Below are 18,585 nucleotides of genomic sequence, written 5' to 3'. Positions count from 1 at the left end.
TCACGTGACCGGCGGACTCGCTGTTTTTCGAGGGATCCGCACGTGCGGTTGTGGCGGGGGCACCTCCCGGTAACTGTGGTGCCGACTCGCTCTCGGCTCCCATAGGGATACAATGGGACCTACTTTTTGATTAGCTCTCCTGACTAAACTAGGACGGATTTTTCAAAGATACAACTAGCACCACATGCAGTCGTGTGTAAGCTTTCTAACGGTACCAAAAATATATTTTTATCGGCAAAATTGAATAAGTACAGGCCCATTTTAGGTTCGATTCGCGCTTATGACGGAAGAGAAGCCACCACTAATTATAAATACAACGAACAAGTGTTGGAAACCGGAGTATAAATGCAGTTTTGAATTACATTAAAGCCATTTTCAGTCACTGCAACCGATGAGTGGAAGTGATCGGTGTATTAGGTCACCCGTTACCGTTAGGTATTACTTTTTAACTACCTACCAACAACACCCATAGGTATTGTTCTGATCTATTCCAGACAACAAACTAAGGTTTTGTGTTGAACTGTGCCAGAAAGAGCAGTTAGGTCAAATATGGATACGAAGGTAAATAGGACTATACGAGCATCCATGTTGATACGTTTATGCTGGAGCTAGTAGTTGATAGGTGTTCCGTTCTATTGATGCGGGCAAACAACGAATCGGGGTTGTCATGGGCGAATCTATAGGTATAATTGTGTCTTGTATGAAACATGCACGGTATCTGCAAATACTAGAATGCTGCTGCTAAGCTGAAAGAAGGCTCAGCCGGACTTTTATACTATGAACCGGCCATGTTAAGTTTATGCCGGGCTAGAGGGTGCAGTGTTCGTCACGGGCCAGCCAACCCACAGAGCACAGCCCAGCCCAAGCGGGGCCCATGGGCGCCGAACCCAGCACAGCTCAGGCCCATTGAATTTCACACGCTTTTTAGGCTTTTATGGCGGTCGCCGGAATAGGCAAATGGTAGATCAACTCTTCAAAAATTGTTTCAATATCTACTTCGCTGGGAGGCAATGAGCTTTGATTGTCAAAAAATGCAAAACTTTACATTTGTTACAGGCACAACATCCGAAATGCAACATGTGCTTATAGTTGTACGCCCGTCCTTAACATGGTTGTCATGAAAGTTGGGGGAGGGGGGAGGCGGCCGCACGTTGAGGGGTCACAGTCCGGTATTTTGACGCCCCCCCCCCCTTTACCGCCTGAACGGGAACCTTCACTCCATCCCGTCCCGTCCTCTGTATTAACCGCCTTTAAGCCCGCCCGATGACCCTGCCGTTTTCAAAGCCAACCTGAGCTGAGCAAGATAATTCGGTGTAAACGTCGACAACTGCAGTGAGTTGTGTGCAGTCCCGGTGTTCCGCTACAACATTATTGCACCTCTCGTTTTCGCCATCATCGACGCCGTGCACTTCCGAAACATGGATGCTCCGGGACAGTTTGAAACAAGTAGATGTCCTACACGGACGCTTTGCACATCCAGTGTCTGTACATATTTCCATATTTCAAACAAATCGAGCAGAAAATATTATAACGAAACAGCGGCGTACAGCGTACAGCGTGCAGCGGGGATATCTGAACAATGCACCATACATGACGAAGAGCCAGCAGACCCTGGTGCAGCTCAAGACGGCGGTCGTTGATACCACTCTTGTGCCTGCGCCCAATGCGCGACAACGTTGGCGGGGGGGGGGGGAGCAGTGAGTCATTCAATACGTTGAGCTACTTTGAACATGTCCCATAGCGGCCTGACAGTAGCAAATGTGTGTTGGCTAGCTGCGCAACTGAGTAAATTTTCACACAATTTTACTTCCTTTGATTTGCAAATCCTTTTATCTGGTAAACATGCTTGAAAGTAGAATGATAATGAAGTGATTCAGTTTTTGGAAACGTTTCAGAACAAAACATATTAAAACAATGTCTCATACGTATTATCAGAATAACAACAAAGACCGCCGGCCATCGGTCATGAACACCGTTCACCTGTCACTATCACTGCCAGTGGAAACGCACACACACACGCGCGCACACCGACACACACGTCAGCCGCAGTCAGTTACAGGTAAGCTCCCAGAGGCCTCTCCGACGGCGGCCGGCCGGCTCCCAGAGGCTGCTCCGACAGCGGCTGGCCGTGGCTCCCAGGGACTGCTCCGACGGCGCGGCGGCTGTCGCTACCAGGGGCTGCTCCGACGGCGCCTGGCGCGCCGCTCGCAGATCCTCCTTGGAGTTCTAGCGCGCTGATGGTAGCTGTGTGATCCGCTTTCCCTTTCTGAGCTTGGTGTAGCACAGGCAACCTGCAAACACATCACAAAAACTGAGTTTGTGAATTTGAATCAACTTTGAACTGAACCACAACTATTATGTTTTTTTATGAAGATTTACCAAACCAACAATTTCAACTTCCACACTGCGCTGACAGGTATACACATAATACACAAATAAAGGCTAAAACCGTTTTTTCCACTTCTTCCACTTGTCATCAATACATTTTGCCCAACATATGAGTGTGCAACAAGAAATACATATGACTAGCCTGCTGCATCGCTTTGGTGGCTTCGTGCAAAATGTAAACCTAAAAATTTCGCTCTTTCTGATTTATGGTACATCACTTTTATGCCAATTTATTAACTTTTTGGAAGGTGGGATTGTCCCTTTAACACAGGCAAGCCCTTGCCGAGCCCGGCATATGCCCGGCCTCCTCGAGCTTAGGCCCGGCAAAAGTCCGGCGGGTCCGAATTTAAGCCCGACACCGGGGCCCTGTTTCACCGGTGATAGCAGCACGATGCTTTTACACGTGTCAAATTGGGTTTCCATGGAGACATGAACAGGCCCATTGCTCCAACACTACCACAAGTGTGACGTCAGTCGTCAGCTCGCGCAATTTGATAACAGCGTGGTAGCAGCGTCCCGTGAAACACCGCCCGGGCCCGTAGGCTCAAGACTTGCATCATTACTATGCATATACTGGTATGGTAAGCAACCTGGCATATGAGTTGGACTCAAACAATGAAGTTAAGTGGCTAGTGCTTACCGGAAATGAGCAATCTGGTACCCGTTGTACTGGAAGAGTGTTGGGATGCAGCTGCCCTCCTCAAAATGACAGGAACAGAGCTGGGAAGTGCTCCTGGGAACTGCATCTGCACGTCTGTAAATGACAGATGCAACAAATGTAACAACTGGCATACTGTTCTTGCACGTGGACTTTTACATACAAAATGCCTTGTGTTTAGAGGTAAGATATTGACTCAGACAGCACAGCCACAGCTTCTAAACAAGATGGTATCACTGACACTGTATCATGTTATTTTGGCTCCAGAATCCAGAATCAGAAGGTTGACATCCTCACCTAGCAATCAAAATGTAGCTAATTGGCTTTATATCAATGTGAGGTGCTAAGAGTGAACAATTATGATTATTTACAATGCTTCAGAACATGGTCAAACCTTAACTAACCCAACCTACACTGGTTCGCTAGCAACATTCGTAGCACGTCTTTTTTGTACATAGTAACTGGAATATATGCTAGGTAAGAGTACCTACATCTTTTCTTTTTTTTGTTAAAGAGGTATGCATTTGGCCTGTAGCCTATAACACACCTCTTCAACCAAAAATATTTTCCTGACCCATCCCAACACATCCCTTAGAGCTGCCTGCGGCATTACACTCAACGGAATACCAGGTCAAAGCATTACCTTCATTAGGTAACTTGTGATAAATATGATAAGCTTTTAATGGATTTCATGTTCTCTTTCCTGTAATTAGTTTTATGCAATGGATTTGATTTGTTATGCTCATTATGATCAGCACAAAAATAAAACCTTTATATAAACAATATTTTCTGTATTTTAATAAAAGAAGAACTATATTTGGTAGTAGTAAAGCAGGCGTCACACTTCTTTTTGCAACCAAGGAGGTGCTGTAGGTTAGGTTGTAGGTTCTAAGTTGTACAAAAAGTTGAGGCAACAAAAAGCAACAAAAGCAACAAAAAGTTGTACATAGGTTGTAGAGTTTAGGTTGTAGGTATGGCTAGGTCAGGTTTAGTTAGGTTTGTTTTGGCTTGGTTCAATTAGAAAGCATCTCTGGGTATAGCACCTCTCCTTCATTGCAAAAAGTAGTGTGACGCCTGCTTTACAACTAACCAATATTCTATAGAAAATATTGTTTGACGCGGAAGCTTGCATTGATTAATCATGTTGTAAAATTCAAACCCATTGGCTGTTAGCAGCATGTTGATTAGCTGACGATGACATGGCTGCATTCCTCAGCAAAGCACATATTCCTCAAGAAGGCACTTTTCAGGACGAGAAATGGAATCTTTGCCTATGGTGATCATTGGGCTGTAAAAGCTCCTGGTTTGTGCTCGTCATTACATAACATTTATTACATTTATCATTACTACATAATGTATTGCATTTATCATTACAGCTAACAAGGACACATCTGGATCTTACCTGACAGCCCTCACCTAAGCGACCCTCATCTTCTCCTCTCTTGGAAACCTAAATCAGTAGGCGGAACTATGGTCAAGCGTACCCATTTTCGGGAACGCATTTTCGTTCCCATGTTTGGGAACGATAAACCCAAATATGGGAACGCCATGTAGGCATTAATTAAAACAAGAAAAAGAAACGTTAAATGACGTCCAAAAAATATAAAACGACCGTGAACCGCCTGATATTTGTCTCAATATTGTTGGGAAAGAGTTTGATATTGTAAGGCCCATCGTAGTTTTAAATCGTTCCCCTATTTCTAAAGCAGTCCATCATCCGGGCCGCGAACCCAAATTTGGGAACGCTCTCGTACACTGGCGCCGCAAGCGTTCCTTATTATGGGAACGGCGTACCCAAAATTGGGAACGATTTCACCGACGCCTTTCAGGGGCTCTTTTCATTAACAAGCATCACGTCCAACGCCGCAAATTATTGTTAACGCAACAATCATCAGATGACCTTTCCGGCAAGACCGTCGCATGTTTCGCCGGTCTTCTGCGCTTTTATTCCCGTCGATCTCGCAGCGGGCACGCCCCCCTCTGCAGGATTACGTAATTCACAACGCTCAGCGATGTTCAACAAGGTCTTCCATACCTATATCCACCGTCCGTGCCGAGGGTGGAGACATGTCAAGCACCTGTCTGTTTATCACCGATAGTTGACGGGTACAATGAAGTATCCAAAAATGGGAACGCTGAATATGTTACACCCTCAAAACACCTAGTCCCAATGAAAATCTAGTTTTTTCCTTTCTTTATGAGTGTAAGTGGCAAAAGGCCTGGTAGGATGGGCACGAGGAATGATCGAAATCAGCATAGAAATTATAAATAAGCCACACAGAGCGACCTATATAAGAGAAATTCTCCCAAAACGATCATGCTTAGAAACACGGAAGACAAAAACCACGCTCATGACACTCCTTATAAAACAACGCTAAACAGCTAGCATCCAAATAAAATATGTCTTTCCGGGCTGATAAAATACAGCTGAATACTTTTCGACCACTTAAACTGAGTTTACAACAGAGTTCGGTAAAATCACGCACGTTCTACGCGGTCGTCCGCCTCGACACCAAATGTCAACAACATTACCTCGGGACTGTCCGCGTGTTCGCTTGCATATGTCAGCATCGGGTGTCGCTAGTATGAAACTTCATAACCAGGCGAAAATTATTATACTTGACCTCAAAATGTAAAAAACGCTTCATTTTCCCTAAAATTGCATGTTAAGTATAGTGTAACCCATGTTTTCATCATTCCGTCATTTCAAAAAATCATTAAAAATATCATTCGACGGTCAATTTTCTTGTTCAACGGTCAGATTAAAGATAATTTTATAGAGACTTAGTAGATACTTAAATTAGCGTGCACTTTTTTGAGACGTGATGCACTAATGAGTTTTAGTGGGCGAACGGCCGAAAAATTACCTTCCGTTCTCATAAATGGGAACGCCCGTTCCCATATTTGGGAACTACGTTCCCAAAAATGGGAACGTTCCTATATTTGGGTACTCATGACCATAGTTCCACCTACTGAAATGTACATCTTGCAGCGCTGTTGTGGTGGCTGCACCCAGATGCAAAACACCCTGGCATGCTGCTTGCTAACACCTGTCGTCGGCCTGTCGGCCAAATGTCACGTGACATTTGACCTTGACTCGGCACCAAAATTTGATGACAAATACTGCGCGGTTGATACATTTGATGGCGTCAACAAACTGCCTGCTCCAAATCTTATACAATTTTAAGCTTGTATCAGATTTGCAATCTTTTCTCTTGTATTTTGCTGTGACCTGCCATAATATTTTATTGCAGATTGCAGAGCTCTTACTCTGATTCAGTTTTGTGTTAGCAAGCAGCATGCCAGGGTGTTTTGCATCTGGGTGCAGCCACCACAACAGCGCTGCAAGATGTACATTTCAGTAGGTGGAACTATGGTCATGAGTACCCAAATATAGGAACGTTCCCATTTTTGGGAACGTAGTTCCCAAATATGGGAACGGGCGTTCCCATTTATGAGAACGGAAGGTAATTTTTCGGCCGTTCGCCCACTAAAACTCATTAGTGCATCACGTCTCAAAAAAGTGCACGCTAATTTAAGTATCTACTAAGTCTCTATAAAATTATCTAATCTGACCGTTGAACAAGAAAATTGACCGTCGAATGATATTTTTAATGATTTTTTGAAATGACGGAATGATGAAAACATGGGTTACACTATACTTAACATGCAATTTTAGGGAAAATGAAGCGTTTTTTACATTTTGAGGTCAAGTATAATAATTTTCGCCTGGTTATGAAGTTTCATACTAGCGACACCCGATGCTGACATATGCAAGCGAACACGCGGACAGTCCCGAGGTAATATTGTTGACATTTGGGCCCTGTTTCACCGGTGATAGCAGCAAGCTGCTATCACGTTTCGCGAGCTGACGTCATGTCGTGACGCCATACTGTTGTCGTAATGGGTAGTTCCGGCGCACGATTGCCGCGACCTTGGCGGCGGCATTAAGTGACGTATGAGCCTAAAAGTAAGAGTTTACGCAGTCATGATAGTATATATATTTTTGATATATATTTTTTCAATATGATGTATTTAAAAGAAGTTGGGTTTAGGAAAAATTTGGACATTAACTTCGAACATTTAGCTGATGACGTAAAACAATATTGCGGCAATCGTGCGCCAGAATTGCCCCTTACGTCAGCAGTATGACGTCATCACATTACGTCAGCTCGCGCAATTTGATAGTAGCTTGCTGCTATCACCGGTGAAACAGGGCCCAGGTGTCGAGGCGGACGACCGCGTAGAACGTGCGTGATTTTACCGAACTCTGTTGTAAACTCAGTTTAAGTGGTCGAAAAGTATTCAGCTGTATTTTATCAGCCCGGAAAGACATATTTTATTTGGATGCTAGCTGTTTAGCGTTGTTTTATAAGGAGTGTCATGAGCGTGGTTTTTGTCTTCCGTGTTTCTAAGCATGATCGTTTTGGGAGAATTTCTCTTATATAGGTCGCTCTGTGTGGCTTATTTATAATTTCTATGCTGATTTCGATCATTCCTCGTGCCCATCCTACCAGGCCTTTTGCCACTTACACTCATAAAGAAAGGAAAAAACTAGATTTTCATTGGGACTAGGTGTTTTGAGGGTGTAACATATTCAGCGTTCCCATTTTTGGATACTTCATTGTACCCGTCAACTATCGGTGATAAACAGACAGGTGCTTGACATGTCTCCACCCTCGGCACGGACGGTGGATATAGGTATGGAAGACCTTGTTGAACATCGCTGAGCGTTGTGAATTACGTAATCCTGCAGAGGGGGGCGTGCCCGCTGCGAGATCGACGGGAATAAAAGCGCAGAAGACCGGCGAAACATGCGACGGTCTTGCCGGAAAGGTCATCTGATGATTGTTGCGTTAACAATAATTTGCGGCGTTGGACGTGATGCTTGTTAATGAAAAGAGCCCCTGAAAGGCGTCGGTGAAATCGTTCCCAATTTTGGGTACGCCGTTCCCATAATAAGGAACGCTTGCGGCGCCAGTGTACGAGAGCGTTCCCAAATTTGGGTTCGCGGCCCGGATGATGGACTGCTTTAGAAATAGGGGAACGATTTAAAACTACGATGGGCCTTACAATATCAAACTCTTTCCCAACAATATTGAGACAAATATCAGGCGGTTCACGGTCGTTTTATATTTTTTGGACGTCATTTAACGTTTCTTTTTCTTGTTTTAATTAATGCCTACATGGCGTTCCCATATTTGGGTTTATCGTTCCCAAACATGGGAACGAAAATGCGTTCCCGAAAATGGGTACGCTTGACCATAGTTCCGCCTACTGATTTAGGTTTCCAAGAGAGGAGAAGATGAGGGTCGCTTAGGTGAGGGCTGTCAGGTAAGATCCAGATGTGTCCTTGTTAGCTGTAATGATAAATGCAATACATTATGTAGTAATGATAAATGTAATAAATGTTATGTAATGACGAGCACAAACCAGGAGCTTTTACAGCCCAATGATCACCATAGGCAAAGATTCCATTTCTCGTCCTGAAAAGTGCCTTCTTGAGGAATATGTGCTTTGCTGAGGAATGCAGCCATGTCATCGTCAGCTAATCAACATGCTGCTAACAGCCAATGGGTTTGAATTTTACAACATGATTAATCAATGCAAGCTTCCGCGTCAAACAATATTTTCTATAGAATATTGGTTAGTTGTAAAGCAGGCGTCACACTACTTTTTGCAATGAAGGAGAGGTGCTATACCCAGAGATGCTTTCTAATTGAACCAAGCCAAAACAAACCTAACTAAACCTGACCTAGCCATACCTACAACCTAAACTCTACAACCTATGTACAACTTTTTGTTGCTTTTGTTGCTTTTTGTTGCCTCAACTTTTTGTACAACTTAGAACCTACAACCTAACCTACAGCACCTCCTTGGTTGCAAAAAGAAGTGTGACGCCTGCTTTACTACTACCAAATATAGTTCTTCTTTTATTAAAATACAGAAAATATTGTTTATATAAAGGTTTTATTTTTGTGCTGATCATAATGAGCATAACAAATCAAATCCATTGCATAAAACTAATTACAGGAAAGAGAACATGAAATCCATTAAAAGCTTATCATATTTATCACAAGTTACCTAATGAAGGTAATGCTTTGACCTGGTATTCCGTTGAGTGTAATGCCGCAGGCAGCTCTAAGGGATGTGTTGGGATGGGTCAGGAAAATATTTTTGGTTGAAGAGGTGTGTTATAGGCTACAGGCCAAATGCATACCTCTTTAACAAAAAAAAGAAAAGATGTAGGTACTCTTACCTAGCATATATTCCAGTTACTATGTACAAAAAAGACGTGCTACGAATGTTGCTAGCGAACCAGTGTAGGTTGGGTTAGTTAAGGTTTGACCATGTTCTGAAGCATTGTAAATAATCATAATTGTTCACTCTTAGCACCTCACATTGATATAAAGCCAATTAGCTACATTTTGATTGCTAGGTGAGGATGTCAACCTTCTGATTCTGGATTCTGGAGCCAAAATAACATGATACAGTGTCAGTGATACCATCTTGTTTAGAAGCTGTGGCTGTGCTGTCTGAGTCAATATCTTACCTCTAAACACAAGGCATTTTGTATGTAAAAGTCCACGTGCAAGAACAGTATGCCAGTTGTTACATTTGTTGCATCTGTCATTTACAGACGTGCAGATGCAGTTCCCAGGAGCACTTCCCAGCTCTGTTCCTGTCATTTTGAGGAGGGCAGCTGCATCCCAACACTCTTCCAGTACAACGGGTACCAGATTGCTCATTTCCGGTAAGCACTAGCCACTTAACTTCATTGTTTGAGTCCAACTCATATGCCAGGTTGCTTACCATACCAGTATATGCATAGTAATGATGCAAGTCTTGAGCCTACGGGCCCGGGCGGTGTTTCACGGGACGCTGCTACCACGCTGTTATCAAATTGCGCGAGCTGACGACTGACGTCACACTTGTGGTAGTGTTGGAGCAATGGGCCTGTTCATGTCTCCATGGAAACCCAATTTGACACGTGTAAAAGCATCGTGCTGCTATCACCGGTGAAACAGGGCCCCGGTGTCGGGCTTAAATTCGGACCCGCCGGACTTTTGCCGGGCCTAAGCTCGAGGAGGCCGGGCATATGCCGGGCTCGGCAAGGGCTTGCCTGTGTTAAAGGGACAATCCCACCTTCCAAAAAGTTAATAAATTGGCATAAAAGTGATGTACCATAAATCAGAAAGAGCGAAATTTTTAGGTTTACATTTTGCACGAAGCCACCAAAGCGATGCAGCAGGCTAGTCATATGTATTTCTTGTTGCACACTCATATGTTGGGCAAAATGTATTGATGACAAGTGGAAGAAGTGGAAAAACGGTTTTAGCCTTTATTTGTGTATTATGTGTATACCTGTCAGCGCAGTGTGGAAGTTGAAATTGTTGGTTTGGTAAATCTTCATAAAAAAACATAATAGTTGTGGTTCAGTTCAAAGTTGATTCAAATTCACAAACTCAGTTTTTGTGATGTGTTTGCAGGTTGCCTGTGCTACACCAAGCTCAGAAAGGGAAAGCGGATCACACAGCTACCATCAGCGCGCTAGAACTCCAAGGAGGATCTGCGAGCGGCGCGCCAGGCGCCGTCGGAGCAGCCCCTGGTAGCGACAGCCGCCGCGCCGTCGGAGCAGTCCCTGGGAGCCACGGCCAGCCGCTGTCGGAGCAGCCTCTGGGAGCCGGCCGGCCGCCGTCGGAGAGGCCTCTGGGAGCTTACCTGTAACTGACTGCGGCTGACGTGTGTGTCGGTGTGCGCGCGTGTGTGTGTGCGTTTCCACTGGCAGTGATAGTGACAGGTGAACGGTGTTCATGACCGATGGCCGGCGGTCTTTGTTGTTATTCTGATAATACGTATGAGACATTGTTTTAATATGTTTTGTTCTGAAACGTTTCCAAAAACTGAATCACTTCATTATCATTCTACTTTCAAGCATGTTTACCAGATAAAAGGATTTGCAAATCAAAGGAAGTAAAATTGTGTGAAAATTTACTCAGTTGCGCAGCTAGCCAACACACATTTGCTACTGTCAGGCCGCTATGGGACATGTTCAAAGTAGCTCAACGTATTGAATGACTCACTGCTCCCCCCCCCCCCCCGCCAACGTTGTCGCGCATTGGGCGCAGGCACAAGAGTGGTATCAACGACCGCCGTCTTGAGCTGCACCAGGGTCTGCTGGCTCTTCGTCATGTATGGTGCATTGTTCAGATATCCCCGCTGCACGCTGTACGCTGTACGCCGCTGTTTCGTTATAATATTTTCTGCTCGATTTGTTTGAAATATGGAAATATGTACAGACACTGGATGTGCAAAGCGTCCGTGTAGGACATCTACTTGTTTCAAACTGTCCCGGAGCATCCATGTTTCGGAAGTGCACGGCGTCGATGATGGCGAAAACGAGAGGTGCAATAATGTTGTAGCGGAACACCGGGACTGCACACAACTCACTGCAGTTGTCGACGTTTACACCGAATTATCTTGCTCAGCTCAGGTTGGCTTTGAAAACGGCAGGGTCATCGGGCGGGCTTAAAGGCGGTTAATACAGAGGACGGGACGGGATGGAGTGAAGGTTCCCGTTCAGGCGGTAAAGGGGGGGGCGTCAAAATACCGGACTGTGACCCCTCAACGTGCGGCCGCCTCCCCCCTCCCCCAACTTTCATGACAACCATGTTAAGGACGGGCGTACAACTATAAGCACATGTTGCATTTCGGATGTTGTGCCTGTAACAAATGTAAAGTTTTGCATTTTTTGACAATCAAAGCTCATTGCCTCCCAGCGAAGTAGATATTGAAACAATTTTTGAAGAGTTGATCTACCATTTGCCTATTCCGGCGACCGCCATAAAAGCCTAAAAAGCGTGTGAAATTCAATGGGCCTGAGCTGTGCTGGGTTCGGCGCCCATGGGCCCCGCTTGGGCTGGGCTGTGCTCTGTGGGTTGGCTGGCCCGTGACGAACACTGCACCCTCTAGCCCGGCATAAACTTAACATGGCCGGTTCATAGTATAAAAGTCCGGCTGAGCCTTCTTTCAGCTTAGCAGCAGCATTCTAGTATTTGCAGATACCGTGCATGTTTCATACAAGACACAATTATACCTATAGATTCGCCCATGACAACCCCGATTCGTTGTTTGCCCGCATCAATAGAACGGAACACCTATCAACTACTAGCTCCAGCATAAACGTATCAACATGGATGCTCGTATAGTCCTATTTACCTTCGTATCCATATTTGACCTAACTGCTCTTTCTGGCACAGTTCAACACAAAACCTTAGTTTGTTGTCTGGAATAGATCAGAACAATACCTATGGGTGTTGTTGGTAGGTAGTTAAAAAGTAATACCTAACGGTAACGGGTGACCTAATACACCGATCACTTCCACTCATCGGTTGCAGTGACTGAAAATGGCTTTAATGTAATTCAAAACTGCATTTATACTCCGGTTTCCAACACTTGTTCGTTGTATTTATAATTAGTGGTGGCTTCTCTTCCGTCATAAGCGCGAATCGAACCTAAAATGGGCCTGTACTTATTCAATTTTGCCGATAAAAATATATTTTTGGTACCGTTAGAAAGCTTACACACGACTGCATGTGGTGCTAGTTGTATCTTTGAAAAATCCGTCCTAGTTTAGTCAGGAGAGCTAATCAAAAAGTAGGTCCCATTGTATCCCTATGGGAGCCGAGAGCGAGTCGGCACCACAGTTACCGGGAGGTGCCCCCGCCACAACCGCACGTGCGGATCCCTCGAAAAACAGCGAGTCCGCCGGTCACGTGACCAGGCTCATTTGCCGACACTGTATTTATATACACTGTGTGTATTTCCATATGGCAAAGCTGTATTTCCTTTGTGGTGTTTATGTTTATATGTGATTTGAAGAGGTGTGATTGGTTGGTGTTGTGGTGTTTATTTTGTCTTGACAAGACATGTGATGTAAGCATCATTTCCATCGAAGAGTTGTCCGGACTAAGAGTCTGGACTTCATCTTCACATACCTATACCATATTTCATGTGGCAGCGATGAATGACTGAGGAGGTGGGATGCCTGAAGGAAGTCTTTGTGTTATTTGTGGTTGATGACTAGAAATGCTCAACGTGAAACCCAATTATGTTGATTCCAGACATTGTAATCGCAAGAATAAAGAGACAATGTTGTCATAGACAAAATGAGCCAGTGGTGCCAGAACTTGTGAGATGGAGTTACATTAAAGAGACACAAGCCTTTTGCACATCTTAGGAAATGCAGGAATTTGCTAAAGAAAATCATGTAAGGAAAGAACGCAGTACACACTGCCTTACTTGTGCCTTGGAAAATCAGACGGCCTCTGAATACTTGGATTATTTACTATTTTTATTGTTTATTTTTGCACTTTTTCCTTAAGACAACAAACCCCATCACTGACTAATTGGCTACAGTGCAGGATGGAAAGTCTTTTCCCAGTGTACTCGAGGGCAGCGCTTTTCGAGGAGCGCTGTGGACCGAAGGTTTGGACTTTGAATTGTGAAAAACGCCCGCCCGCCGCAAAACGCGAACACCGCAAAACGCGCAAAACGCACGCCCGAAACGCCAACGCAAACGTCGCAAAAAATAAGCAAACGCCCGCCCGCCGCAAACCGCAAATAAAAAAACGCAAAAACGCCGCAAACCAATAAAACCGCCCGCATCGCCCGCCCGCTAGCCGCCAACCGAAAACGCCTTAAAATCGCCCGCCCGCCGCCAAAAGCAAACACCGCAAAAAACGAGAAAGCGGCTGCCAACCGCAAACAATTTTAACACCGCAAACGACGCAAAAAAATCGCCTGCCCGCCGCCAAAGACAAACACCGCAAAAAACACAAAGCGCCCGCCCGTCTTTTCCCAGTGTACAAAGGTTTTGGCTTAGGTGTGTACATAGTTTCTGAGCACGTGAAAGTTATCGTTTGCTTCTCCTCCCCATTACGTTTCCCCTCCCTTTCCCATCCCTCCCTTTCCCTTTCCCCTCCTCCAGGCTCCAATATTCTGTCTTGTTCCATATTCCACAGCCCTTTTCACTTCTCACGTTCATATGTTTCTCCCTTATTCAGCAAACCATCTCTCATGAACTAACCAATTGCTGTCTTGCCCCTGTTCCACAGCTCTCCAGGATGGACTCTCAGAAGTTCTGCCTCAAATGGGACGGGTTCCAGGGCAGCGTCACCTCCGTGTTTGACCAGCTCCGCTCTGGAGGGGAGCTGCTGGACGTCACGCTCTGCTGTGAGGGACAGCGTGTCCGGGCCCACAGGATGATGCTGTCCGCCTGCAGTCCGTACTTCAGGGAACTACTGAAGGTGGGTGATGGGAAATGTACCTGGCGTCCTAGAGAGTGATAGGGGGCTGATGATAGTGTAAATGAATTGCAAGGTTGGCTTATAATCATGTTTATTCAATATAGTGAGAGTTGAGTTGATATAGTCAGATAGATATAATCAAAGTGAAATGGAGCTTCATCACCATGATAATACCTAGTTAATTCAGTTAAATGATTTTGAAGTAGGTAATGATATCTATTTGTAATGTAATGTCCAATGCAGAAATCCCACAATCTGCGATCAGTCTGTGCTTGTTGATCTGTTTCACTCAATGCCTATCTCGACGTGATCTACATTTGACTCATTGTTCTCACGTTTGACTCATTGTTCTCACGTTTGACTCATTGTTCTCACGTTTGACTCATTGTTCTCTATTGCCAGAGCATATCATGCCAGCAGATGGTGATCTTCCTAAAGGATACCACAGCGGCCGACCTGAGCGCTATAGTGGAGTTCATATACAAGGGGAGTGTCAACGTGTCGCAGAGCCAGCTGGCCAGCTTCATCAAGACAGCAGAGATGCTGCAGATCAGGGGCCTGAGCGGCGAGGAGGATAAGGTGGGTGTGGGGAGAGGGGAGAGAGAGGGGTGTGGGGGGGAGGGAGAGTGGAGAGGGATGGGAAGGGTGGGAGAGGGAGTCTGTGGGAAAAGTATGGATAAGGAGAGAGTGAAGAGTAGGAGGGTAGGAACATCAAAGATGTGATGGCTGAGGAGGAAGATAATGTTATTTGGAGACATGGATATTATTGGAGAAAAATGTTATTAGAAGAATATTAGGGGACTTATTCTAACTCTGTCACCTCCCTAACTGAAAACTTTTCTAGTTGTTTGTTAAATGTCTACTAGTTTTTGTTATAACTCTGATTGACTAATAGTTATTTCTTGACTAATTATCACAGAGTATCAAATTCTGATCCTGATTCTGCCCCCCTCCGCAGCCGCCGGACCCGGCCCCGGCGCCGCCCTCCCGACCGGCGCCGCCGAGACACCACCCGCTGCCGCCGCGGCTGGCCACGCCGCCACCCAAGCGGCGCAGGACCTCTGACAGCGGGGACGCGCCCCTGTCCTCGGGACCCGCACCAGCGTGGCCCCGGCCGGCGGCCTCACCGGCCCGGCGTCCCGAGACGCCCGTCGTGCTGTCGGGGTCTTCCAACCAGTCGATACCGTCTCCGAGTCCCGTGGCCATGTCGCCCGCGGCGGCTTCAGCTACGGCAGCTTCAGCTGCAGCACTGGGTTCAGCAGAAACGGGAGGAGGGGCTGAAGGAGCGCCTTCATTACCAGCATCTTCATCTACCACACCCTCTGCGACATCAGGATCTACATTCACATCATCATCGGCAGCACCGTCTTCATCATTCTCTCCATCAGTAGGAGGATCGTCAGTGCCGACAGCGCGTAGTCGTGAGACGCTAGCGAAACACGAGTCGGAGAACATTAAAGTGGAGAAGGTGGATCTCAGTGATGGGGAGGACGGCGGTAGTTTAGATGCCGCCCTGGGGCAGCTCAATGAGTACGAAGGATACGTTGGTGCGGCGTCATCTGCGCAAGGTGAGAACGGTGGGAGGGAAGGGGTTAGGAGCTCAGTGGCCGAGCGAGTTCAGTTTAGTCATGGTGGGAAGGGATGGAGGAGTGTTTGGGGCTGAATGGTCGAGAGGATTCATTTTCTTATGCATTTCATGTATTCATTATTTTACAGTTAAGCCTGTGTTACTCTTTCTTGTTTTTGCAATAAGTCATCAATTCATTATCATACATTTAGTTTTATTTGTAATTTGTAAGCCTCCATCGTATTTTCCGGTATTTTATTATTATGTAACGGTTAAAGTTCTTTCAATTTGTGAGTAATAGTGTATAAAAACGACGTGTTCACTTCAATATACACCCTATTTTTATGTCACGTCCCGTTCTCTGCTCACCAGCCGCCTAGATATACCTCCTGTAACCCCCACGCCCCCCCCCCCCCCTATCCCGCCCCACAGGCGTCTCATTCGCCGCCGGCCACCAGTACGGGCCTCTCCCCACCGGCCTACCGGGCGCCTCTCACCACCCACCACATGGAGCACCAATGGAGGACGGATCAGCACCAGGTTAGAACGGCAGACGGGGCAGCGGCGGTCGGGACGGTGGGGGATACATTGTGGTGCGTGTGAGGCAGTTGGATGTTGGAAAATTGATTTGGAGGAGAATCAAGCGCATCTGAACAGAAGACATACTGTGGCCGTAGTCTTGCGTTGCTAAGGCATCTACTAATGTTGACCCTCACGATCACATAAATTCATTGAAAGTAAGACATTTTCTCGGGTCAGTTACATCAGTGCACAATGTTCTGGTCTGTTCCATACCTAAATTATGGTAAAAAATTTCGGTGGTGCTGTTCTACACTTGGCTGGCATTTCGACTGTAGCAGCGTCCTCTGGCCATATTCCGGAGACTTCGTAACTATAGTGTGAGCGGTGCACCACAGAGGTCACCAGCGTCCATTAGCATTTACCGCAGCTTTGGCGGCCTCCTGATAACGATCACTCTATTATCACTCTAATATTCAAATATCACCGCTCATAATAATCGTTGATCTTTGTTGCCGGTTATGCCATGTAGTGGGAACCCCGCTCACGGCTGGCTGCGTTTCCGACCGATGCTTTATAGTAAGCACGCCCACCACAATGTATCGACTCACTGTCCTGGCTTTTGAGGGACTCGAAGCATCTGATTTCATTTGTAATATCTTCACTCATCATAAGAACAACCATACTGTTATTACGAAGCGAGCGTAGTCTTTCCTTAGATTAACGGAAATTTCTGAGTATGAGCGGCCGGCCGGCCGGCCGGCCGTGCGGACGCTTTTGCGAGGCTTATATCTCAGCAACCACTTGACCGATTTACATGCGGTAATTTTTGTAGGGTAGCTTCATTCCTTCTACCAAGTATTGGACTATTCCCGATGCATGTGGGTGACCCCTTATGCACGTGCCACGTGCAAAACGAAGAGGTGTCGGTTTTGCAATTGTTGCAATATCTCGGTAACTACTTGGCCGATTGCGCTCAAAGTTGGCATGTAGATAGGCACCCACTAGGCACTGCATATCCATGTGCCAGAGTTGGGGTGCTGCTGCACGTGCGCACGTGCAGGGGTCGTTTCCAGATCTCGAGAACGGCTCGACCGATTGCGCTCAAATTTGGTACACAGTTAGGGACCGGTTAGTAGGGTGCCGTGCACAAGTCAGTTGGGACCCATTTTGCACGTGCGCACGTGCAGGGTGCCGCTTCCAGATCTCGAGAACGGCTGGGCCGATTGCGCCCAAATTTGGCACATCGCTAGAGACCGGTTAGTAGGGTGCCGTGCACAAGTCAGTTGGAGGTACCCCCTCGAAATTCCGCACGTGCAAGGCTCACCCTCTCGCTCGCTCCGTTAGTCGCCCCAAAAGGCGTTATACTGGTTATATACGTTTTGCTGGAATGTTTGGAATTGATGGATTAAAATTTTCCCATACCTGCTACATTGCATGATTAAATCGAGACATCCAGGCATTTTAATGGCACGTGCACTGTACCACACTTTTCAAAGTTTAATGCAGTGCTTTAAGATTGCCAGCCGTGTGGTTCAAGGGGTGTTGTTAAACGCGTTGAACCACACGGCTGCTGACGTCACTATCAATTATAGTTGTGAGCTTTTTGGCAGGTATGGGAAACACCTTCCAGCCCTAAGGCCGGGAATTCAATAAATGTCACCTCGCTTTTAAAGCACCTCGGGCCTAACGGCCCTCGGAGTTTTCGCTAAAAAAACCTCGGTGACATTTATTGAATCATCCCGGCCCCGGGCAGGAATATATTGAATGGACCCACATTATTGCCTGTCCCGTAGCTCAGTTGGTAGAGCTTCGGACTCCCGGTAGTGATAGCCCGGGTTCGAGACGCTCCGGCGCTCGATATTAGAGACTCCTGACGGGGATGGCCTGCAGTTGGTGGGAGCAGCCACAGCCAGTTGAAGTCAGTTGAGTGGGACAGGCGGTGTCCGGCTTTGAAGGGCGCGTTAAACTCTGGCATCTATGTAAATTCTCTCGTTACCCGGAATTGCGCGATCGGACGGTAGGGGTCGGGGTCTACGCGACAAGCTCTGCTTAGCGTGGACTCCGGCTCTGTCAATCCGTCCATTCAAAGATTCGAGCTAAATATATTAAAAAAAGTATGAACAACTCAGAGCTGATGCTGA

General features: G+C 46.2%; 1 protein-coding gene and 1 long non-coding RNA gene across 17 annotated transcripts in view; one reads left to right on the top strand and one right to left on the bottom strand.

Moving 5' to 3' along the window:
• The window catches only part of LOC122383078 (broad-complex core protein isoforms 1/2/3/4/5-like), an 84,849-nt gene that overhangs the window by 33,498 nt on the left and 32,766 nt on the right, over positions 1–18,585 (top strand). For 4 of the 15 annotated variants that reach the window (XM_043369192.1, XM_043369190.1, XM_043369189.1 and 1 more), the window contains exons 1-5: positions 12,872–13,316; positions 14,164–14,355; positions 14,758–14,934; positions 15,314–15,923; positions 16,355–16,462. In XM_043369192.1, coding sequence (XP_043225127.1) covers positions 13,290–13,316; positions 14,164–14,355; positions 14,758–14,934; positions 15,314–15,923; positions 16,355–16,462 — 1,114 coding nt within the window. In that variant the 5' untranslated portion in view covers positions 12,872–13,289. Of the gene's footprint in view, positions 1–7,240; positions 7,297–7,326; positions 7,340–12,866; positions 13,317–13,841; positions 13,932–14,163; positions 14,356–14,757; positions 14,935–15,313; positions 15,924–16,354; positions 16,463–18,585 lie in introns of those variants that run through there. The other 11 variants (XM_043369194.1, XM_043369197.1, XM_043369184.1 and 8 more) reach the window with 11 other exon arrangements.
• Positions 1,452–6,057, bottom strand: LOC122383080. Of its 2 annotated transcripts, XR_006256774.1 has the most exons (4): positions 6,020–6,057; positions 4,449–4,496; positions 3,029–3,142; positions 1,452–2,291 (listed from the first exon to the last, which is right to left on the bottom strand). It is a non-coding gene; the product is annotated as an uncharacterized LOC122383080 (long non-coding RNA). The 2 variants fall into 2 exon arrangements; XR_006256773.1 differs by lacking the exon at positions 6,020–6,057 and having other exon boundaries at positions 4,449–4,553.

This window comes from Amphibalanus amphitrite, unplaced genomic scaffold, assembly GCF_019059575.1.
Source record: "Amphibalanus amphitrite isolate SeventyFive unplaced genomic scaffold, NRLGWU_Aamphi_draft 000154F_arrow, whole genome shotgun sequence".
Classification (NCBI taxonomy): Eukaryota; Metazoa; Arthropoda; class Thecostraca; order Balanomorpha; family Balanidae; genus Amphibalanus; species Amphibalanus amphitrite.
Note: the sequence above shows the minus strand (reverse complement) of the source record. Positions and strands in the feature narration are given on the sequence as shown.